Genomic DNA, 25,617 nt, shown 5'->3' with positions numbered 1-25,617 from the left:
GATGTATAAATGTACACATATTTATAGGGATGAGTTGAGATGTCTGAGGGTAAGAGCACTTAGCATTCAAACAAGAGGACCAAGTTGGGAATTTTTAGTACCCACATAAAAACTGGACATGGTCATACGTGTCTGTAACCCCAAGGTTGTAGTGTGGAGAAAGACAGATCCTGGAAACTCACTGGCTAGCCTACTCCAAATGGCAAGCTTCAGGTTCAGTGAGAGACCCTGCCCCACACCCCAACAAGGTTGAGAACTATAGAAGATGCCAAACCATTCTCTGGCCTCCAAAGGCACACACATGTGCATGCACCCCAACCCCCACCCACAGAGTTATACATATTTCAAGGCTATTATTTGTTGTGTACATTGTTTAATTCCCAAATCATGGAAGGATGTATCTGTCATTTAAATCTGTCATTTCAAACATTAATCACTTCCTTCTGACGAAAATATTCAGCATTTTAGTTTTTTTTAAATATACGGTCTATTTCCCTACTACATCCATAGTAGTCATGTTCATTTTTGCAATTTTTCATCTATTATCTATATGTTAGCTCAAATTTAAGGATTAAAAACATAAACTGTAAAAGAGAAAAATTGCAAATCATTTTGTCAAACATTATTTTAATATCTAGATAAACACATGTTCTAAAACTCAACACACATGCTTAGCAATACACAAGCCATAATTGAAGAGAGGTGAAAAAGTTTAGGGAAATTTTTTGGGTGACTGAAGAAAGAGCTGGAATTAAGTCCGAAGTAGAAGTTTAAATAAACGTGGTGGTTAGCTATACCCCTCTGACACAGAGGAGAACTAGCTAAAAACCACAAAGAGATACTTGAAGTAATAGTATCTAGACAATATTAACCTCTTAGAAAGAACTTGCGTACATTCCACAATATATTTGAAAGTATGTTCTTTCTTCCAGCACAAGTAACAGTATGTGAAGAAAATTAATGCTTAACTCTTGACAAACACCTTTCAGTTTCTCAGGATTTCTTTTATGTTGACTCTACCTTGGATATTTTGAGTTCCCACAAACCCTACCTCCAAAACGAAGAATTGAGAGAGAACTGCAAGGTTGTTTAGATGTTGCTTATGTTTCCTCAGGAAATGATTGATTCAGCATTAAAAAAAAAATCTGTGTTATGGATTTCATTTTTGACATTAGATGATCCCCTTAGTCTGCTCAGGCAGACATAATAAAATAAATAATAAAAAGAGTCTGGATGGACTCAACAACAGACATTAATTCCTTCCAATTTTAGAGGCTGGAAAATTTAAGACCATGGGCCGGTAGGTTTCAGGTTCCCATGATGTCTCTCATCCCCCTTGCCATGATGTCTTCACACCACAGGAGAGAGCTGTCTCCTATTTCTCCTCATCTTCTATGAGAATGTCCTTTCAGGAGATTCCTCTGTCTAATATATTCAGCCATAGGAATTTGAGGAGGGCAGAGTTTGATTCAAATAGCCATGGTTAAACTATTAATGTTTGCATTTATGAATTACTTTGATGCTTATCTGGTGACCATATCACCTCATTATTTTGACTACTATAATTGAAATAAGATAAGAAATAAAGAAAAAAGTTGACCATAGAATACCAGGACACTATGTTTACAGATTCAATTCTTTTTAATATTCACTTATATTTAGAGAGTGGGCTAGCTAGTCTGGAATGGTGAGTTAATACTGTGCCTTATCATTGCATTATGAAGTGTACTTTTCTTAGGGACAGAGGGTTACAGCTCTTTCCCAGCCATTGTTGTTTTCCTGATGACTAGAATTAGGTTTTATCAATAACTGATAAAACACTGAAGAGACAAAGATATGGTGTAATAATTCAACCATATATAGTTTAGACATTGAAATATTTGTTGATATAGTTTTTCCTGTATGGAGCATGATATTGATAGTGGTGCCTGATGTAGTCAAAGCCTGTGAACATGGTGTCAGTTGGGAAAGAATTACTCTACTGAAGTCAGTCTAATTGTAGTAGCGTGCTTCTAGTTTTCCCCAAATTGCATTTTGTATTTGGTTTGTGCATATGTTAATTTCCATCTTTACTATCAATACAATTTTGTATATATTTGCATTTATTTCTTATTCAACCAGCAACATACTTCATCTGACTTCACCAGAGCCTGTTTCTTGTTTTAGTGACCAGCTACTTAACTACTTTTCTGATTATTAGGAACTTTGGTTCATAATTCATAGATACATAAAAATGTCTTCTAAAATTTTATTTCCTATAATTATTCATTTATGATTGATTTTTTCTTTTGCACACACTCTTTTTTATCAGCTAGATTAAATTCCTATACACTATTTAGTTGATGCCTACTGCATGCTGGGCATTCATTTATCCATTATGAGGAAGACATATTAATAATCTAATTGCCTGAAGGAGTCTGAGATTTTTAGAGTTTAAATAAGTTACTGTATGTCCCATCACTACAAATAAGAGATTCAGTATTGGAATTCAGCTCTGTCTAGTTTGGGAATCTGATATCCAAATCAATTAGCCAGGGAAAGGGAAAAAAAAAACCTAGATCACTTTACTAACACATGAACTTTAAACAAATGCAGCCTAAGGGTTTGAACATTTTACTGCTTTTGAGAGTATTCTTATCAACACTTTAGATGACTACAATACTACATTACCTCATTGAATAGCAAAGGACTAATCCACCAGTGTCTGGTTTTTGAGAAAACTAACTTTGCCCTTGTCTTTCTCTGGCATAAGTTTTTAGAATTGATAAAAGTAACTCCAGACAGCATTCTAGAGACATCCACTTGACTTAGCTGAGGACTTTGGCTCTGACTGCTTAAGTTGCCAACGAAGTAGCTTCTTTCACTGAGGACAGATGCAATATATAAAAGGCTTAGGAATAAAAAGAAACACCAGGAATTGCTCTGAAACAAAATTGACCACAAAACCACTTATCTCAAAGAAATCCTAATGAGTCAAACCCTCAAATATGAAAGAGACAAAATGAATTTTTAAAAATCTCATGAAGGGGTTAGGTAATCCAAATAGAAGACAGACGTTTGTTCCAGTCCTTGGCACTGAAAGTAATATTTCTATAGCTTATGGAAATGTGAATATTGGATTAAATGTTAACACTAGGGGGAAATGAAATATAATAAATTGGGAACTCTGTGTTTTCATTTCTACATTCTGGAGCTCAGTATAAGATAGAATCCCTTGGAAACTATTTATGAAATATTTAGCATGCTTATTTGGAGGTAACGTTTTTCATTTCTATATGAGAGAACTTTCTAAAACCACTATTGATAGTTCTCAGTAAACCATTACCTCTGGGCATATTTGTAGCTGCTCTAACACATTTATTTCCTTCTAAAAAAAAAAAAAAAGATGTGTGACTGCCCCTGAAACCTGCTCAAGTAGCCTTGAATCAATGTCTTTACATTATTTGACTCTTATTTTGTATCTGACTCATTGATATTCTGGAAGATAAACCTGCTCATTATTAGCCTTGTTAGTTTTTAATTTAGGAGTGCTAAATTACATTTTATTAAACTTCATTAGCTTCTTGGGCAAAGAATATAAACGTAGCTGCTTGCATTCTGCAAGCCTAATCTAAGTTACTTTATCTCTTCACTGCTAGAGTAATAAGTTGAGATGAATTTTAATTTTTTTCAGTTAGAGTACTTCTTTAGAGATTGTGCCAGATGACAGTCATGATTGATGAATTGCTTGGATCTGACCCTGTTTGCTGGTTGCTGGTTTAAATTGTTGGTTGTTTTTTAATCTGCCAACTCCTCTCTCTATGCCACTATGTTTTCCCCCCTTTTAGGCCATTGTGACCAGCAACAAAATTATTTCAAATTGATTCATTTTTAAAAATTCAGATGATGCTTAGGTCCTGTTGGAAACTACTATATGTTTATGAAATACTAATAGAAGACTCAGAACTCTAAGCGAATCAACATCATACTGACTGACACTTCATTTGCTCCAAAACTTGACATTCATGCCAGTATTTTTCCTAGCGAGTCCTGTGCTAGCTAGGAATAGATTCCTCACTTCTTTGATGGTTTGTCATCATGAGAAATAAGGAATACTCTTTACACAGTCTACCTTCAGACATAAATAGAAGATAATTTAAATAGCATGTGGTTGCTTGGCAAGGAGAAATAATTTAAGTCTCAAATTAGTCAAATTCCTTTTTCGTTTGTGTAGGAATGATAGATACTCGTGAGACTTCTTAGGCCTTCTCAGGTAGATTTAGAATAAAATCCAGATAATTTATTTGCTTTTGTATTACCTACAATAGCCCAAAAGCTAGATCCACAAACAAAGAAAGAGTAATGGATGTAATTTTTTCTTAAATGAAAACACTTGGAAGGATCTTGACTTTCCATAATATTCTCATCTTGGTGCAAAGATCAGTTGTGAAGTTGGTTCCTACGGAGTAATTTAAACTACAGTGATTAATAAGACACTCATTATGCTCTATGCCTGAGAAGCTCATCAACACATTTCAACTAGACATACACAGATTTCATTCTTGTTTCCATACAGCCATCCTAATGACACCATTTATTCTGTTTTCTTCCTTCCATGCAAATGACACATACTTCTAAATACTGTGAACTATATATAAAATACATATCAGAACATAGTTTTCACACAATCAAAAATTTACCTCTACAAATGTCAGATGTACATATGTCAGGATTTGTTCAACTCATTCATCAATTACGTAGGTGGAAAACTTGCTCAAAATCTTTTGGAGAAAGGGCAATCTGTATGCCTGTGTGTTTGTGTGTGGAGAGGGAAGTACATGTGATGTGTAACGCATGTGGGGATCAGAGGAAAACTTCAGGCTTTGGTCTCTGCTTTCCACCTTGTCTTGAGACAGACTCTATGTAGTTTGGTACTGTGTGCACCAGGCTGCCTGGCTCACAAGCTTCTAGCCATCCCCCTGCCTGTAGCTCAGAGCTTGCTATTGCTGCACTGGGGTTATAGATGTATTCAATGGCTCCTTGGGTTTATGATGTTTTAGGAATTCAAACTTGGGCCCTCACACTTGTATCATGAGCACGATTACTCACAGAACCATTGCCCCAGCCCTTCAAGGCAGGGGCTTCAACCCTGACCATGACCCCAGCCCCTCTTAAGCATTTTTATAAGGAATGAATTCTAGAATGTGATGGCTAGTTTTGATAAAGAACTGTTTCACGCCATGTAGAGAAAGAAAATCATAAGCACTGCTGATATTTTCTGCGAAGCATGAAGCTATAACTTAATATGGAAATTTTATAGTATCTGGTCACAAATCAAATAATAAATAGCAGAATCACACTCAGGTCAATAAGGCTAAAAGATTCACATTCCTTGGATAACCTGCTGATCCATGCACGTTCATGACATTAAAAGAATATACTATACTTCTGATTTCCTAGTCTTGAATAAGCTTCTCAACAGTAAGTTTTGGATTTTCTGTCTCATTTCTAAGTTGAAAGGCTATTCAGTACATTTAATGATAAGTGGTGTGACTTCCAACCAGTCAGAACTTATTTTCTTCCTCAACACAACAAAATGACACTGAAATTTCTCCCAGCTTAAAAATATTGTAATGGCTGACAAATAGAATTCTGAAAAATGACACACCTTGGTCATTTAGCTATTGTGTGACACTAGGCAGCAGCACCCCCTGAAGGTCCTCTATGAGTTCTAGGAAAAGCAGCCTTTTCATTTGCACAAATGGTTGCAGGATCTTCTCTCACAAGAGAGGTTTAGAAAGCCCTCCTGCCTGAATGCTTGATTTTATTGGTCTATAGATATTAAAATGTTGAAGGAACAATGCTGCCTAATAAGTCATGACAATACTTATGTACACACAATAAATACTTTTCAATTCCACAGATCAGTATGAAATTTCTGCTTGTGTTGATTTGCTTGCCTAGGCTGTTTATATTCTCCTAGCTGGAACAGACCCTTCAGCTTGCTCTTTGGTCTCATTGGGATAAATGATTACGTTCCAACATTCTCTTACCCTACAAGTTAACTTGGGTTATCATTTTGGTTACAACACTTTAAGCAAGATGAAATCAAATCAGAACTCTTGAAGGAGATTTAGAAACGGCATACTATCATTGCCACAGTACATTATTAGTCAAAGAAAATAACAAGGCAGATTATGGGCAAATGGACTCTATCTCTTGATGGAGGTGGAGGGAGTGTGCACATTACATGGGACATGAATATAAAGATATATGATGGCTTAGAATCAGTTTTGTAACCAACCCACTACACAGAGTATGATTCACAGGATTTCATGAAGTTCTAGAAGAATACTAGTCCAGAGGAAATCCTGAAAAGGCTCTTAAATATTCTTGCACTTTGTTCTAGAGAACAAGTAAGTTGTTGGAGTCAGCTTCATCTTCCGATCTTGCTATTAAAATTCATGAATCAGCAGTAGAGCTATTAGAGCTACTGTCATCATTTAGAACTCTTCATTCCATACTTCTGAAGTATAGCCTTTCTGAGTTGATAATGACACTTTCAGATAGGGCTAATGGGACCACTCATTCATTATGCTTGTCTTTGGGAGGATATCAAGTACTGTTTTCTTCCATGCTTTCTGGTGGTACTGTTTTTCAGTCTTAGGTGTGTACTTCTCATTCAGAAACTGCTATTGACTAAACATAACTTGGTTTAGGCTTTTGGAGATGGTTGTTCAACATTCTCCTCTTTAGTTCTTTGTCCTGCATATGTTAGCCACCTTGCTGCCCACATATTCTCAAACCATCTCTTCAGTTCAGGAGGGTGGCTAGCTTTTTCCTGGGCTCCTTTTTTTTTCTACACCACAGTATGGGAACTCTCAGATTTGTTTCTTCTCTCTCGGTGATTTTCTTTTTTTTTTTTTTAATTTTTTAATTTTTATTTTGCAATACAATTCAGTTCTACATATCAGCCACGGATTCCCTTGTTCTCCCCCCTCCTGTCCCCCTCACCTTCCCCCCAGCCCATCCCCCATTCCCACCTCCTCCAGGGCAAAGCCTCCCCCGAGGACTGAGATCTCTCGGTGATTTTCACCCTGTGTTGTTTGATATCCAGTGTCTTCAGATAACATATTGTTTTACATATTTTATATGGGTCTTTCTGTTCATTCCAAACAGGGAAGAAAATTCAGTCTCCGTTATTCGACCATGGTTGGAGATAGAAGTCATCCATCATTAGGTTTAGCATCAGTGAAACTGTAATCAAAAAGTAAGCAGAAGCACACACACACACACACACACACACACACACACACACACACGGTGAAAATTGAAACAGCTACCCGCCACACACACTTACTGTGTACGCAAGTAATAATTCTTCACTCCCTTCCCTTCTCTATGTACTTTGAGTTATTTTAGCTTTACATTTACTTATTTTGTGTGTATGTATAGGTTTGCGTGTGCATGTGTACATGCGTGCACACACACAAGAATGTAAGAGTGACAGCATGAGTGTGGAGGTCAGGGAACAACTAGCTGGAGTCGGTTCTTTCCTTCCACAATGTGGGTCCTGGTGATGGAAGCCCAGTCACCAAGGTTGCCAGCAAATGCCTTCACTAGTGGAGACTTCTCTGCTCCTGCTTAGCATTTTGTCTCAGTTTTACTTTCAGTATATCTACTTTTCTTATATTCTTTTTATTTCATGATGTGTAGGCAAACATAATTTCTTTCCAGCAATAGTATACACCCTTTAATCACTTTTATATTCTTTACTGTGTGTATCATAGACTAGAATAGATTAAAATTGATTGTTCTTTTCTATAAAATGGGATTTAAAAATTGTAGAGGAAAAGTGCAAGGTACATACTGGAGTCTTCAGCTTTTGTGTTGATGTTGGTTTTGATTCCAGTTGTCCCCACTGAAATTAGCTGCCATATGTCAGGACACGGTTCTCATTAGTTCAGCTGCAATCTGCTTAGAAGCATGCTCCAAGCTGACATGAGGAATGCATTCTAAGCTTCTCGGAGTCTGCTTTGGCTCTGTTATGTGCAACTGCTTTCTTCTGTTTCCAAACTCTCCTCATTGACCTTGAAATCATAATTCCCAAGTACATGATGTATGGAGTGAACCTTAAAAAAATGTCTGAGTGGAGTATTAAGATACAATAGTAAAAAAAAAAAATGCCCGTCTCTCCAAATTGAGCTCTCAATTATATTTTTTTCCTTGATGGCCTCTGAGGCTTGCTTATTCCAGTCACCCATTGGTAAGCTTCCTCTCAATCCTCTTGATTGCTCCATCTCTTTACTTCCTATTAATGTGGCTAGAAATAAACAAGTATTTACTAGTTAAATGGTTGCAATGGATTTTAAAATGGCTATTTTATAGACCCCGAGTAATCATACTTTCTTATCTTTGAATTATGTACAGATCTACATAAAATTACACAATCAATGTAATTTTTGATGTATTTTCTCAGAATACACACGCCAATTTGAACATGAGGAAGAGAACAAATGCCTTGGTCCACTCAGAATCTGACATCAACAGCAGAACTGAGGTGGGAAACCACTCCAGCAAGAGCACCACAGCCCAAGAGTCTTCTGAAGCTGCACCTAAGGAATACTTAGCTTCCAGCCCAAATCCCTTCAGCAGGGCGAATGCTGCTGAGACAATATCCGCCGCAAGAGGTCTTTCATCTGTACCGTCTCCTACGCCTTGTGGCACACCGAGACCAGCTTCTTTGGGGTCGACTTCTACTCGCCCTGCCTTTGGGTCTAGACTTGGGCGTATTAAGACCACGGTTAATACCACAGGGGCACCCGGGACTACGTCAGCCGCGCCCCCTCCCTCTGCTCCACCACCTTCCGGATCTGGCACGAGTAAAATAGACAAATACGCTCGTATTCTCTTTCCAGTCACATTCGGGGCATTTAACATGGTCTACTGGGTTGTTTATTTATCTAAGGACACCATGGAGAAATCCGAAAGTCTAATGTGATTTTGTTGCTATAGTAATTTCATAAAAGATGACGGAAATACAGACTGACTTTTTAAATGTTTTTAAAGATAAGTATTCTTTACTAAAATAAAAAGTCTATGTAATTTTTGAATTTAAAAATACAAGCCAGAGAGATAGAGAGGGAGTTAATTAATTCCTCAGTGGCCAGAAAGTGAACCATCTTTCCTTATAGGAAGATAATTTTAAAGGAATCTATTCAGTGTTCAAATTGGATGGAATACAGACCATTATGGAAAGTTGGAACAAGAGAAATAGGGCCAGAAGAGATATGTGATGCATATTTTTGCATTGAAATTTGAAAAAAACAAAGACTGTGATATTTTTAAATACACCCCATGAAATCAACCAGTCACCGAAAATTTCCCATTGGCACTGCCCTTAACCAGAATTGTGTACTGGAAGTTATGAGCAGTGACCTTTGCAGTCCCTCTTAGTACCTTCAAGAAAAGAGTTTCTCTGTTAAACAAAACACCGGGAAGAGGAAAATGGAACCAAACAAACACTGATCAATACAGTGAAGCCTCTGCTGCATCAATAATAGACACCGACCAGGGCAAATGTGTTTTCTGGCACATATTGGTCAAAAAAATGCTTAACAGTTCACTTGAAATGTTGTGCTCTGAGCCAAAGTTAAATTCATTGTATAAATTCTTTTTTCATAGTATCTCATTCAGTTATGTACTGTATGCATTTACCACATAGTTCCTCAGAGCCTGGAGCCTACTGTGTTCTAGGTACTGTTTAGAGACAGTTTTCTAGGGAAGTCCTTTCACCTTTACAACGATCCTTCAGTAGTAGGACAATCAGTGCATGTTAAAGAACCATAATTTAACCGAGGACATTCTGTTCTTTAATGAAGGCAATTTAGTTAGGGTCTGCCAATGCAGCCAATTTATTTGTTTCTCCTGCACTGACAGAGGAAAACAAATACATTTGTTCCTATAGCCACTTTGAGATAAGTACGTGTTAGTACAATCTTGATGATTGGTCCTCAAACTATAATGAAATAATGATAGAGATTGTTCTATAGGTGAAATGCATCATATACCTGAAACATAACCATCTGGGCACTAGAAAACCTAACAGATGACCTGTGTCAACTTTGATGCAGGTCACATTACACAGTTTTCCCGCCTGACCAGAATAGTCCAAATCAAAGTCCGCACAGGCCTTTTGTATGCTTACTCCAGTAGAGAGCTGCCGAAATGCTAATGCTCTTGCAAGCTTTTGTGCTCATAATGTCTGTATGTCTGGCATGTTTTGTATTTGTTTTCTGAGAGTTTGATAAGGTTTTATAATTAAGTTACTTTAACAATTAAAGGAGCAGTTAGAAAAAGAAAGGAATACAAATATTATAGCCTTGGATAGATGTCAGTGACCGTTAGGCAATGTATTTGGATTTTCAAGTACTGACTTTGCCTTTTCATTATGTAGGCCTAACAGCCTAATTGAATCTCTTGCAGCTTTCTGAATTGCTCAATCCTGGTTGATCTTTTTGTTGTTTCACTTCCTGATTTTTTTTCTTGTATTTCTACCTGTTTTTGGTATGTGTAAATGAATATGTTTTGAGTTGGGGGGAACATTTGATAGAAATGGACATCTTATAGACAGAATCTCTTATTTTCTGGGGAAAAATTATACTGATTAATATGAACTTTTGAGTTAGTACATTGCTTTGTAATGGTTGCCCATGAAACTTATAAAATTTGAAAATGTCAAATTTTAATTGACCTCCATCTGAGAATTCCTTCTTTTTTTATTTCTAAATATTTTATAGAATTAAAACACTTTAAAGTTAAAAGATGTTGAAGAAATCCTCACTTATAAATTGATTCTAGCAAAATGAGGCCCAGGAACATCTGTAAATATGTTTATACATTTAATAAAGAGTAATTGTACATAAAAGCTTATACTAAAATTATTTCATGAGTATGAAAATGCTTTTGGCTTTTAGGCCAATGCTTAGAGCTCAGATGGGAAAACATCATCACTTTTTATACCAATGCAATGATGGTATTGCTTGGGAGATGAACACTTACTCTTCTTGGTTTTGGTTTTGTTTGTTTGTTTGTTTTGTTTTTTCTCTATTGTCTTTCTTTTTAAAATAGTGTTCATTCTAATAAACTTTAAATGTTCTATTGGCCTCTTTTAAAATATACTCTTTTTTAAATTTTGTGGGTTTTAAATGGGTTGAAAAATAACTGACTCACCCTGACTTGATAGTTCAAACCTGTGGTCCAAGTTTTGGGGAGGCTGATACAGAGAAATGCCGTAAGTTTTGAGGCTACAGAGTAAGTTACAGGCCATTCTGGGATAGAGTGCAACATGTTCTTCAAACAAAAACAAAACCCCAGGTGAGTAAACAATAATATTTTTAAAAAAGAAATCAAAGTGAATACCCCTGCTCTGAGGGCAGGGAATTAAGCAGAGTCTTTAAGCAGAGTCTTTGTGTGTTATCAAGGACAGCCTTCAAGTTGCTATGTAGACCAGGCTGATCTCAAACCTGAGTTTCTCCTTTCTGTTTCCTAAGCAATTGGATTGCATATGTGTAGCCCCATGACTAGAAAGGACTAAACTATCCAAGAAGTCTCCATTGTTCATTTGAAGACTAAATTGACCAAAACATATTTTTGTTAGCATAAAGAATCTATCTCAACTGCACATGACATTCTTAATAATAATAACACATGCTTTGTTTCATTGAAACTCTTTTTTATCTTTTCTTTTGCTCACCATTTATGTCTTCCTCATAACTCGGAGGCATATTGGATATTCTTGTGTGAAGATCTAGTCACTTTTCACCATTATTCATAAGAATGACCATGGGATCCCAAAGTACTGGCCAATAGTAGAAAAAACAAACAAACAAACAAACAAACCTTCTGTCTGAGAATGGTACCTTTTGTATAACTCCATCTTTAAAGTTTAAATCAGAATTCTTTTATGGTTTACTGGTGAATATGTTAATTCCGGCTTTTCATTTCCAAGTTGGCTGGTTATAGCTGTGTAATCTCTAATTTCCCCAAGGCAAGACTGGTTATAAAATATATTGTCATGACTAATCCATGGTGAAAAAAAATTTATCTTTGTGCATAGACCTAGTACTTTCAACTGAGCCTCACAAATCTTAAAGGACAGTGCGACATCACTCTCTTTCATATTAGATGTGAGTCACAGATCAGTTAATGATGAAGATAAATGCAGTAGGCTGGAATGAACTTCTAAAAGGTCATTTTTCAGTCACTCACCTTACCAGGGACCTCATTTCAAGTAATATATAAAAAAGTGTGTATTTTGTTTTATCTATAAACCAGACAATTGTTTCTGGTTCAGGAGAGAGGATAGAAAAATTTTCCATTCACCAGTCCCTAATTCAACTGGTCTGCTCTTCTAGACTTGAGAATAATTTGCAGTGGAAAAGAAAGAGAAAAGAGGATGCATTTGATTTTATGTTCTGACCACACTGTTGTTTAAAATGAGTCCTGTAACTACCCTAGCACTAAAGACAGGGAGGTAAACAACATAATCTCTATGGTTTATTTAAATTTCAATATTATATGAATATCATTGTAAATATAAGCATATACATACAATATATACATGCTATACTTTGAGTCCCAAATGCATTTTTTTTTTTTTGGTTTTTCGAGACAGAATTTCTCTGTGTACTTTTGGTGCCTGTCCTAGATCTCGCTCTATAGACCAGGCTGGCCTCAAACTCACAGAGATCCACTTGGCTCTGCCTCCTGAGTGCTGGGATTAAAGGTGTGCACCACCACTACCCAGCTACAAATACATTATTATTATGGAGAAAGTATACATTATTATTGTATAATCTCAAGCTGTGGTTTATTTCCAAGTAAGATGTCCTTACCATTAGAACAAGCTGTGGTTTATTTCCAAGTAAGATGTCCTTACCATTAAACAAAAAGGGAAAACAAAAATCCCTTTCTCATGTATTAGGTATTTGCTCCCCCTGAAGGATTATACCATTTAAAGATGAAAGAGTATTGATATTTTTTCTTGTCTTTGTTTTCTTCATCATCACTCAATGAGCTCCTACTCACTGGCCTTTCCTTGAAAGTGGTCATAGTCTACCACTGCTGACACAGGTAGATTAGGAGCTATTGAGTGCAATAAATGTATTGACTATGGAGCAGGACCAAGATCAGGACTCTAAAAGCTGCAATCATCAAGGTAAGTATTAGAAATTAGTATTTTAAAACTAAAAGTCAATGCAGAAATTGATGGTGAAGCAAATACGTAAAGTATGAATAAATGGACTCGTGTTAGTAATGCTTGCATTTGCCCCAAGCTCTAGTGTTTCTTGCCATGGTGCTAATGTTGATGGTGGATGAAGGACCCTTGTAACTGAGACTTTGGCAATGAAAGTTTTGACAGATCAAACTTCACGGTGGTGGCCAGGAACTGAGATTCATGATCTGCAGGTCTTCTAGTCCAACCCACCCAACTCCCAGGATTAAAAGTACATTTGCTTTTTATCATTACCTGGAACATAAAGGATTTAAAATGTCAAGTTAAGTTGTACCTAGGGAAGTGTAAGTTGTAGGTAGTTGCAAAAAGTATTAGAGATAGGTAAAGGATAATTTTGTGGAAATTGCAGAAAAGACTGAATTTTACTCAGATTAGTTGTGATAGGTTGGAAATCTTACAGGATAGTCTGGAAAGGCTAACACACTTCTACTTCTGTTTGGAGGAAACCCACTGACAGCTGTTGGAACTATGGGCTGGAGAAGAACCTAGAGGCACTGAGACAATTGAGCCTTCATCTATACTTTTCCAATTAATCATTGACTTCCACTTCTTTTTTAATTCTGATGATTCCACTTTATTTAGTATGAAATCCTACCAAGGTGGGATTTATGTTTCATGGACATGATCAGTAAGACGTAAGTTTTGTAAAGAGGAATAGATTGATTAAAAGACAACATTTACACATGGGGAGTCAAGTATGCAATTATCAAATCATAAAAAGAGAAGTTGATTTTTTTCTCCTATAGCACCGCTGAAGGAACCTGAAGTTTCACCATATGGTAGGCAAGCATGCTATCATTTCATTATTCAGGCTGCCCTTGACCTCTGTCTGAGGTATTAGGCAGGCTTCACACTTCAATTCTCCTGCCTCAGCTCCCTTAGTAGCTATGATCGATTTTTTTTCCTGTTTATATGTGGAAGAATATTCTTCTTTTGAGATATAGTATCATTTTATACAGATTTTTTTTGAAATTGAAATCCTCCTGATTTATCCTTTTAAGGACTTGGATTATTATATTTAGCTTCTGAAGTTAATTTCTGTTTCAGTTTAAGAACAGGTAAAACAAGTGTTGATATTTAGATAGTTTTCTTCAAATCATGAAGTTTTATCGATGCTGTTCCTTTTATCAAAGATTTCAATTTCACGAAACTTTTTTGTATGTTTAAATAAGCTTTTCTTTAAGATTATTACTAACACGAAATCTCTTCCTGTAATAGTTTCTAAATTAATTTTGTATCTTTTCACATTTCAGACTTTTTCAACTATACTTGAATGGGCTTTCAGTTGTATTCATTCAGTTTTGTAATTTGTAATTTTTAACTCGATAATGGTTTAACTGCTTTCATTGTGTTTTCCCCACAATTTATCTTTTAATCTTTATGATTTTTTCTTTATTGAAGCATAATGTGTCATCTGAGCATTTCAATCTATTGTATTAATGAGATATTTTTTATTTTTTGAACTGCAGAGAGTTATTCATATTATCTTTCTCTTTTTTGAAAAACATTTTTTTCATCTGATTTTTCATTGTACTTTTTACTGCTTTTGTATCTTCTCTGGGCTAGTTTTGTTCTATTAATCACTGAATTAAGCTAGCTGTTTATTGAACTACAGTGTGGGAAGTGGTGGGTGTGTGAGTCAGATCAGCCCACAGACGCTATTTAAAACAAAGGCTAGCCCACCTCCCCAAATCTGTTTTAATTTTCTGCTTGGAAACCATATTTTTTCCTTTATTTGTCATGTCCACGTAGTCTGTGTTGTTCATAGCTCAAGCTTCTCAATTTACTTGCCCTGTTATTACTAGTGAGTATTGTTCCAACTCTCTCCCACTCTCCTCCCTTTCTTCTAGTATTTTGAGCATTACCCAGCATACAGTTTCAAAAATCTCAGATGTAAATTATCATCATTTCCTCCTGTGGCTGCATCTCCTGCCATTTTAGAATATGTAAATGAAAGTTGTTTGAAAAGATGTTTTATTTTACTTTTGTCTGTATATGTTACATTGTGGCAGCTTCAAACAAAGAAACAATTAGGACATCTCAGCACACCATGATACTCAGTAGAATCTGTACCATGCCCAAAATAGATGGCAGCCAGCTTCCTTTGTCTTGTTAGAATCAATTTCTCCCTATTGGAAGGACACTTGTCATAGTGTGTTTTCAATTATTTACTAATTAATTAAGGAGATGGTTTGAGTTTTCCTCTAATTTTCAATATCTATGTTTTTTAGAGTTTGCTATGGGGGAGATGGATTCAAACATGTTTATTGCATCATCTTTAATAGACTTACCTTCTATGGTGTAGCTTTCCACTAGACCAGGGACTGAACTCGGTACAGTTCATTGCTATGGTAACCAGAGCCTGATGATTCCTGCCTTCCAATTATCAGGTACCACTGCAGCTGGATGTTAAACTTAAATTGCATCTGTGTTAAATCATATAGCTCCCACAAATACTGGACAGGACTAGGAACTGACAGAAAGAACAGGGATCATAGAAACCATGTTTTCCTGGGAAGAACTTCAGCAGGCATCTTTAGCTTCCTTTGGAGAATCCCATTCCCGTGAGATCTCTTCTCTCTCATTTCTTTTTAAATCTTTCACTCCTAGGCTTCACTTTTCAATGTTCTGATTGTATTTGTGCTAGTTTCAGTTCACTGATTATATTTTACTGTTCTCCAATTCATCAAATGATTAGTGGAATGACAATTCTCTTAGCCAATAGGACAAACAACTTTTCATGTTTTCTTAAAAATTACCAATTTAATGGAGATTTAGAAATACTTGCACTTTCTTTATAGTATACTTTTTCTATCACCAGATTCTTCTTTTAAAATATAGAGCAGGAACTGAGAAGATGACTCAGTGGGTAAGAGAATTTGCATGGAATGATGATGAACAGAATTCAGATCCCAACATTCACATAAAAAGCCAGACTTGCCGGGCGGTGGTGGCACATGCCTTTAATCCCAGCACTCGGGAGGCAGAGCCAGGAGGATCTCTGTGAGTTCAAGGCCAGCCTGGGCTACCAAGTGAGTTCCAGGAAAGGCGCAAGCTACACAGAGAAACCCTGTCTTGAAAAACCAAAAAAAAAAAAAAAAAAAAAAAAAAAAAGCCAGACTTGATCTCATGTGTGCTCATAATACAATCACTGGTAGTAGTGGAGCCAGGAGGACCATTGGAGCTTGATGGCCCCAGCCTCATTCCAGTTTCATTGGGAGATCCTGTCTCCAAAGAAGAAGGCAGACAGTGATAAAACAGAGCACCAGACATCCTGCAAACAATAAATATATGTCAGCAAAATTCTAGGTAGCATCAAGAAATGATGTAAATTTTTACTCATAAAATTTTCACTTTTGTGCATTACATGTTTTTATATATGAATATTAGAATGTGAAATACAGTTAGAAAGTTTTCAATGCATGTCCTTGTAATCTGTTTGATGGTAGTAATTTTCTGAATTGATGGGTTTTTCCCCCCCATTTTTCCATAGATGTATACTAATGCACTTAATCTTTGGTCAACATAATCTTTTTCAGGTGTTGTTTGATAACTGTAGTCTGTATTCTATCTTTGCCAATATTGCTGATAAAGTGTTAGATTGTCACTTTCAGTGAACATTTATATTGTTTTCCTTGTGCAGTATGCAGTACACAGTACTATGCAGTAGGCGGAGCTCTCATTTATCAAAAGACAGAAACATTGTTATTGATTGATAAGGTAAGGCATTGTTATTTTTATGATGCTTTGCATTGTATAATGAATAAGAATTCAGTTTCCAGGGAAAGCCATATTTGTGCAATATGACATGGAGTGGATAGAATATGAAACAGGGTGCCACGGTCCTGCTGCAGCTGGGTTTAGGTCCTGAGACTGGGAAGGGGCATCTGCACGAACAAGGAAGAATCCAACCACCAAATGAGGTTCACACAAGTGGCCAGCCCCAAACAGCTCAAGCTATCTTTATTATACTTCAAAAACAAGCATGTTTTCCCCACCCTCCAGGATTCATCTGTGGAAATAAAACCAAATGTTTTGGGTTTTTTCCCCCAGCTTTTACATCAAAACAACTTTTAAACCAAAAACAATGCTCAGCATTTTGTTAACTTGGCTAAATATTGAGCCAGGCACATCCTGTCCTTCCAATGCTAAAAGGTGATAGACATAGGCACACATTTTCAAGAACAGCAATATCATTCAAAACTTAATAAAGCATATTTACAGAAACAGGGGTGATTTGCCGTAAAGTGCATGCATACAGTTAGTTTGGATTTCTCCAACTGTTCCCTTGGCCTACAAAAGGGTCTTGCAGTCTAAGCCTCTCCATAAAGGGTAAACTTTGAGAAGGCACTCTTTTTCCATCTAAATTTTTTTTTCCCCAGAATTAGGAGTTGTAGTTAATGTTCGCTGAGTTGCTTCCTTATATGTGCCCATTAACTTTTATTCCCTCTGATCCTGTCAGCATTGAATCAGAAAAGTTCCCAGGGTCTGAGGTTACAGCTGGTATTTCCAGATAAGAAACCTGAGAAGCATCAGTTCTCAAAGAATTTTAGGGTAAAATATTGGTGGAAAAAATTGGGGTTTCTGGGAATGATTACATCTGTCCCATGTGTGACTGACAAAGTGAAAAGAAAATACAGCTAAGAGAATTATCAATATAATGAGAGAGAAGAGAGCATGCAGGCTGTGCGGTCTCAGCAGTATTCATCACTGTCCAGAAGTCCACTGGTTCTTGCCGAGTGAGAGACCATCTAAAAGGGTCTTGCCTCATGGAGACCTGTTGGACAAGCATCATATGTTGATCCAAAACTTGGCCATATGGCTCCCAACACCAGGGAATGAATTTCCCACTGTATTACTCCAATTATCAAGATGCACTAATAATGTAGAGAACATGGAAAAGTAAAGTCTTTTTTTTCTGTTGTTTTTTAATTGCTCTGTGGCAAAAATCAAGGAATGAAATGTAATTCTCTTTCACCTCTGTCAGTATAATTTTTTAATTGTTTAATTTTACAGTTGAGAGTATTTTTATATTGAAGAAAGATAATAGTGTATATGATAGTATATCATAAGAATGAAGTTTATTATTTTTCAAGTTTTATTATTGTTTTGTTATGAAAATAAAAAGGGTAAACTGTGATCTTTGTAACAGTTCAATTTGTGATTCTAGGTGTTTGGATTTTACAGAGAATGCCACTTCCCTATAAACATGCAATTGAACTTTGAGCCATCTTATGTTACCCTTCAAAACAGTGGTGTTCTTGGTACAAGTGTTGCTGTGGTTTTCTGTAGTGCAATGCAGTACAACTATTTTGTTTGTGCAAGTTTCTTATGAGAGAAGGGATATCATCATGTGTTAATTAATGTTTTGAATGTTTGATTTAGAAATGACTTTTTCTATGTCATATCTTTAAGCAAACATGTTTCTCAAAGATAAACTTATTTATTGTGAAAATCTCTTTTGCATTTTAAAACAAAATTTAGACTTACTGATATGCTCCGAATGGCAGAGATGTCCTGATAATGAGTTTGATGACAAAATCATAGGGAACATGGAAAGTAAAGGCTTCTTTCTGTACAAATAACTCAGGGCTCCATAGCTCACTGAAAATGTGTTTCTAAAGTAATACTAAGGATATAAATTCAATAAAATGTAATCACAGATACTTATATTTTAAGATAAATATGTGGAAATAAAACTCCAAAATCATTAAAATATAAAACATTATATTCTAAATCATTTTTCTTTTTAATTTAAAGTATTAAATATATGCCTTGGGGTTCTTTTTTATCTTCATAGTGTATTATGGATAAGAATTTCCTTCTACTAAATTGGTCACATATAAATTGGCCTGATATAATATTTCACATTTGAATCTCTGCTCTCCTTACAGCTCTGATTTTCACTGGCCTATAATTGACTGCATGACCAATAATATCTAGTAGATTTCAACTCTGGCAAGTTTTGTTGTTTTTTTTGTTTTGGTTTTTTTTTGGTTTTTCGAGACAGGGTTTCTCTGTGTAGCTTTGCTCCTCTCCTGGAACTCACTTGGTAGCCCAGGCTGGCCTCGAACTCACAGAGATCCGCCTGCCTCTGCCTCCCGAGTGCTGGGATTAAAGGTGTGCGCCACCACCGCCCGGCCAACTCTGGCAAGTTTTAATTGTTGGAAAATGTGACAAGAGGGAAAAATTAAAGCATTTATTATATCTACAATGAAATAAAGAAGTCAACAATTTCTCATTTTGTGGTTTTGATTAATATTGTGATGTACTCTTTCTCTCTCTCTCCCTCTCTTTCTCTCTTTCTCTCCCCCTTTGTGTGTGTGTGTGTGTGTGTGTGTGTGTGTGTGTGTGTGTGTGTGTTTATTGTCGACTGGCTTAAACCAAGGGAAAGATTCAAAATGACTAAAGTAAACTGATCAATCTATGGTTTAAACTTAACTCTGAAGAACACAGTTAACTTTGATACTTGAATAATATTAATTTTATAATTGCATGAGATTATGATTTTTAATATTTATCAATAATTATTTGGATAAAGTGAAGCACTTTGAGCAACATGTCTTTGTTTTTTTTTTTTACATCTCATAATGGTATATAAATGTTTTGGATGCAATGTGTTCACACAATTATTTCCTGGAGAAAAAAAACTCAGGTTTTTTTTTTTTATTTTACATTTTAAACAAGAGAATGTGACTGACAGGAAGAATATTTACCATAGGCTGTCTATAATACATCCATCCATACATACATACATACATTTCTCTATGTATGAATAGAAATTAATAAAGCATATGCTCACATAATCATCATAATCATCCTTATTTTGTTCATCTGCATGACAATATATAAATCTTTCCATATTCATTGTATTAAGTAGTTATGTATGGTATTCTATTCTGGTAAGATAATTTCAATTAAAGCTTTAATACTTAAAATGTACCTCCATTTTATTATATGATTAATACTTTTAAAAGTATCTAATTTCTGAAGGAATATTGATTATAAATCACTATTTCCGAAGGACTTAAATACTCCTTAGAAAATGCCTGCTTCTTATTCTTGGTGTTTATAGTAGAAATGTATAGGTAATCACTGGAGAGATGGCTTCTTGTTTAGGAGAGTTCGTTGGTCTTGCAGAGGACCAGAGTCCAGTTTTGTTTTTTGATCATTTGTTTTGTTTTTTTGAGATAGGGTTTCTCTATTTTTAGACCAGGCTGGCCTCGAACTCACAGAGATATACCTGCCTCTGCCTCCTGAGTACTGGGATTAAAGGTGTGCGCCACTCCCACCCAGCCAGAGTTCAGTTTTTAGCAACGGTATGGTTTGGGGCAGCTCACAACATCCTGTATCTCTATTTCTATGGCAGTGGCTCTCAACTTGTGGGTCACGAACCCTTTGGGGGTCACATATCTGACATCTTGCACACCAGATACTTATATTACAATTCATAACAGTAGCAAATTACAATTATGAAGTAGCAATGAAATAATTTTATGATAGGGATCACTACAACATGAGGAACTGTATTAAAGGGTAACAGCATTAAGAAGGTTGAGAATGAGAACTACTTCTCTAGGGTATCTGATGCCTTCTTATGGCTTTTGTGGTCATCTACGTGGACAAGTGCATACTCACACTTAAACATACACCCACACAAATGGATATAAATAAGTAAGTAAGTAAATAAATGATAACACAGAATTTGGAAACCAAAAATTTACAATCCACCCCATCCATACGTTCAAGCATAAATAGAAATGTGAGAAAAAAATTTCATAGAAGACATGATGGGATAATGGCCTTTCCATTGCTTAAACTACACTACCTGCATTTGTTTCAATCTTCCATAGTTTCATAGCTGTGTAGAATAGTTTCTGCACAACTCATGCTTAGAGCAATATAACTGTCAAAGGCCAATCTTCTTATGAACTAATTGGATGCTGAAGCTCATTGCTGTCTCTTGGTTATGAACATAAGCCCTGGGTGGTTTGGTAATTATTAATGTATTTACAATGTTATGTAATCCTCATTGTTTTCCTTTAAATTCCTTAACATCAATCTATCTCAGAAGAAAAATTACACTCACTGCTTGATATTAAATTCTGGCATAATTTGCTGATGTCAAATAGACATCCCACCTTGTGAATTCTTAGATGCTATACCTTTCATTTTATTCTATTGAATGTAAAATAATATCATCCGTTTAATAATGGGATAAATTGCATTCACTTTGGCATCTAGGCAAACCTATTTATGAATTTGTATCATTAGTGTTAAGATAAAAGCTAATCAGATGTACCCTTTACTAAGCAAGTCTTGTGGGAGTTTTAAACCTAATAGTAATATTGTCGAAAGTACCACAAGCATGTTTCAGTTGAAAACCAAACAGACTGAAACATGCATAATCTTAAAAAAAGAATGTATTGGTTGGCATGTTACATCAATATTTTGAAAACATTTCTTCTTTAAGTTCTCTGTTTTTGCCTACTGCCCCCTTAGTGTAAACAAAGATTTATGGCATTAAAATTGTTTTTGTCATAGTCTGCGGTTTTACTGTCACAGAGAAAAAAAACCAAAAACCAAAAATCTATGTTTTTGCTTGCAAAATAGAAAAGGTGAATACATTCTTTTTTTGTTTATTTTCAAGTGTGTACTTTTTAAACCACTCACTACATTGTATAATAGATAATGCTTCTCCATAAACGAGAACAATGTATTCTTCACTCATAAGTAAAAATAGGCCTAATATTTCTTCCAACCCCCCCAAAGCAAATGTGAGGGGGAAAAGCTATTGCTCTTTATTTTGGAAAAGATTGAATTGTGAATAGAATTATGCCTCCTGGCCACTCTAAGAATAAACTATACATAGAATTGAAAATGCCCTTTAGGGACTGTGCTAACTGAATTATTCAAATACCTCCTTCAAAGAACAGACCTAAAATGCTAGCGTTCATCATAAAGGTTGAGTGATATGTAATCCGTTTTCCATTACACAATTGCTTCTTGCATTTCTGCTCAAGAGTTGACCTTCTTACAGGCTTCTTGATCTCATCGTTCTCAACTTACCCATTCTACAGAATGATGTCAGACTATATTTAAAGAACATTTCTTTTCATTTCACACTTGCCTGAGAATTGCTGGCAGCTCCCCCATCAAATGAGATAAAATATGAATCACTCACTGACATTCAGGGACAACATAATCCATCCTGAGATCATCTTTGAGCTTTCACTTCATCTGTTCAATGATTTACCCATTTAGGCTACATGGAATTTCCCTAAATATAACCTGTGTGATCTTACCTTAGTGACTTGTCAAGCAAAATCCTTTGCCTAGATTGCCTTTCTCCTGCTCTAGTGTGGCTGGAAGCTTCTTAGATATCTGTAGCATCTCCATCTGCTGAAAATATGTGTGATTATATCTAGGGGAATTAATTTTGACATTTTCTTCCTGTCATATATTTTGTGTGACCTTTCATGATTATTCATTACTATACTTTAATATTCATAAAGTTCTATATTTCGCCAGGCGATGGTGGCGCACGCCTTTAATCCCAGCACTCGGGAGGCAGAGGCAGGCGGATCTCTGTGAGTTCGAGGCCAGCCTGGTTTACAAAGTGAGTTCCAGGAAAGGCGCAAAACTACAGAGAAACCCTGTCTCAAAAAACCAACAACAACAACAACAACAAAAAAAATAAAGTTCTATATTTCAATGAATGATGAGTAGACATTTTCTTCAATCACAAGTTCACATCTTTATCTCATAGATTTATCAAGATTAATGTCAATATAACAATGTGTCTGATGACAAGCAAGATTCCGGTATAGTAACAATTTGAACTGAATAATTTGAATTCAGGGTGAGTTAATTGATAAAGGGGACAAATGACTTCAACAAAATCAAATCACAAACATTTAATTTATTTGTCAGAGTCTGTAACCAAAGTATTTTAATTAAAAACATTTAAATTAATGGACTCATCAATATCATCCAGCATATTTTGTCAGTAAAATTTTGATGAAATTTCTGATAAATTCTAAAACTGACCTATGTTATGTGAACATTATCATTCATTTCATAGATACACTTTAATGATTATACTTGATTATATAAAAGAAACAAAAAGCTAATTAATAGTTTCAATTTGAAACTGTATACTATGACTAATCAATAATTTGTATGGTTTGCTCTAAAAGTTTTATAATGTATCTATAATCCTAGTTATAGCATTTATTGGAAATTTGGCAGATAGTGAAATGTGTGTAAATAAAAACTGATCTAAGCATTTATAGTTTTGAGAAGAGAAATAATATACATTAGTCCTTTTTAACTGTTTCATTCACCTGTCACTCAGTGAGGATACACAAAATAAAATGATTCATTGCATACTAGCATCTTGAAGAAGTCATTGGTCCTTAATACCATGAAAGAATTTACATTTGTCAGGTAAGGGTGCTGATAAATTTGTAAACCTGTAAGAATAATCACGCATTGACTTATAAGCATTCTGCACTTGGATCATATAAATCAATTTTGAAATAAATTTTGAGGTAGTTACATGTATAGATATTTATTATGGTGCTCCTGGGGACACTATTAAATTATTGTTGATTGAGATACTTTTATTTGGTGTTAGATTCATAAGCATAAATGCAAGACGCAATCATCCACTTAACCTACTTGATCTCTGATTGGTAAGAAGTGCCTTCCTGAGACTACAAATGGAGCTATTTACTACTGTATAAGAAGAACTTAAAAGACAAAAATGAAATGTGTGTAAAATAATAAAGGTACAATCACTCTGAGGTTATAAGGCATATAAAAGCAAAGTGAACATTTCCATTTTAAATAATGACATTGTGCTCCTTGTATTAGCATGCCTTCCTTTGGATGATTTCCTCCCACCTCTTGATCATGAGCATTTCAAGAACAGACTAAATGTAAATTTTGTATTTTATTTTAATTTCAGTCCCACAACATTGTGGTTTCAGACACTATCATCTATGTTTATAGTATTGTATGGAGATGCAGTAATAGACATGTGACTCGTTTCAATCAGATTTTGAGTTTTTCTTTTGACGGAAATGGCAAGTCTGAGCTGTGTAAACAACTGATCGTATACATTCGATGTCAATATTGCGTATTACTACTTGCACTTAATTGCATTTGAATATTTTTGATATATAGTCATATAATTTCATATCAGGTGGTTTTTATATAAATAATATCAGTTTTACTTTCAGATATTTATGGTGTATTAATATTATATTCATACATATATATATTTTATCTGATATGATAAAGATGAAAATATATATGATGATTTAACTCAATACTAGCAGAAATTATTAGAAAAACATTTTCAGAAAGAAACAAAATGCTACGAGTATTATCACTTGACTTTGGAAGATAGCAATATAGTGCCTTAGTTACAATAAAGAGGTAGGTTGTTGCAGTGCTAATCCACAGCTTGAGATTCATAATACTAGTCATTATGTGGCTTTCAGTGTATCCTTTAATCTTTCCCATGCTTGATCTTTTCATAAATGAAAATAATGATCATCACTCATCTCACGTGATTTTGATGTTTACTGTGAAACCCTCTAGGAGTTTGCTTTTAAAAGGATGTGCACAAAGGTGTGCTCAGCAAATGTTGACCATGATTCTGGGTATCTTTTTGCAGTTTAATAAACTTCCCTGCAATTAACATTTTGAACAATTTGATGACGTTTTCATCATTGGTCTATGGGTTCATCTAGAAGGTTCTTACTTAGAGTCTACTTTTCTCATGGCATGGCATGGCAGTCTCAGAAATCAGTCTTCTTCCTTGGTAGCTGCTCCCCATCCCCCATCCTGGTCAGGGTAATCTTTTTTTTTTTTTTTAGATGGAGAGAGAGAGAGAGAGAGAGAGAGAGAGAGAGAGAGAGAGAGAGAGAGAGAGAGAGAGACAATAGAAATAACAAGAATTCAGTGACTAGCACATAAATGGGCACTAACTTCTGCTATTTTCTTGGTGAAAGTCATTCAAAGAAAGCTACAGATCTCACCTCAGTGGAATGAAAATCAAAGGATTATGGACATTTTTCATCATCATATACTGCAACAATTCAGCAGTCGATTTAGTGAATGCTGTATTTTCACATCTTTTGGGCAGTTGAAATATTTCTATTGAGTTTAGATTCTATTACCCTATATTTTACTTTGAGGTATTAAAAGTGGTCTTTGAATAATTAACATCAGTACAGAATTAAAGCCTCAGAAACATATCCTAGGTTATTGCTTCTTTTTGTTTGGTGTATACATTGTGGACTGGCAATACGTATTCAAAATTCCAATCC

At 35.4% G+C, this 25,617-nt stretch overlaps 1 protein-coding gene across 6 annotated transcripts in view; it reads left to right on the top strand.

The window, feature by feature from the left end:
• Gabra4 (gamma-aminobutyric acid type A receptor subunit alpha4) overlaps positions 1-11,137 on the top strand; it is a 75,465-nt gene extending 64,328 nt beyond the window's left edge. For 3 of the 6 annotated variants that reach the window (XM_052735089.1, XM_052735088.1, XM_052735087.1), the window contains one exon: positions 8,459-11,137. In XM_052735089.1, the coding sequence (XP_052591049.1) occupies positions 8,459-8,980 (522 nt within the window). In that variant the 3' untranslated portion in view covers positions 8,981-11,137. Of the gene's footprint in view, positions 1-7,158; positions 7,250-8,458 lie in introns of all 6 variants that reach the window. The other 3 variants (XM_052735091.1, XM_052735092.1, XM_052735090.1) reach the window with 3 other exon arrangements.
• Positions 11,138-25,617: the final 14,480 nt, after the last annotated feature.

This window comes from Peromyscus californicus, unplaced genomic scaffold (assembly GCF_007827085.1).
Source record: "Peromyscus californicus insignis strain IS unplaced genomic scaffold, ASM782708v3 Scaffold_13__1_contigs__length_99412109, whole genome shotgun sequence".
NCBI classification, from domain to species: domain Eukaryota; kingdom Metazoa; phylum Chordata; class Mammalia; order Rodentia; family Cricetidae; genus Peromyscus; species Peromyscus californicus.
The sequence above is the reverse complement of the archived record's forward strand: the minus strand, read 5'-3'. Positions and strand labels throughout refer to the sequence as shown.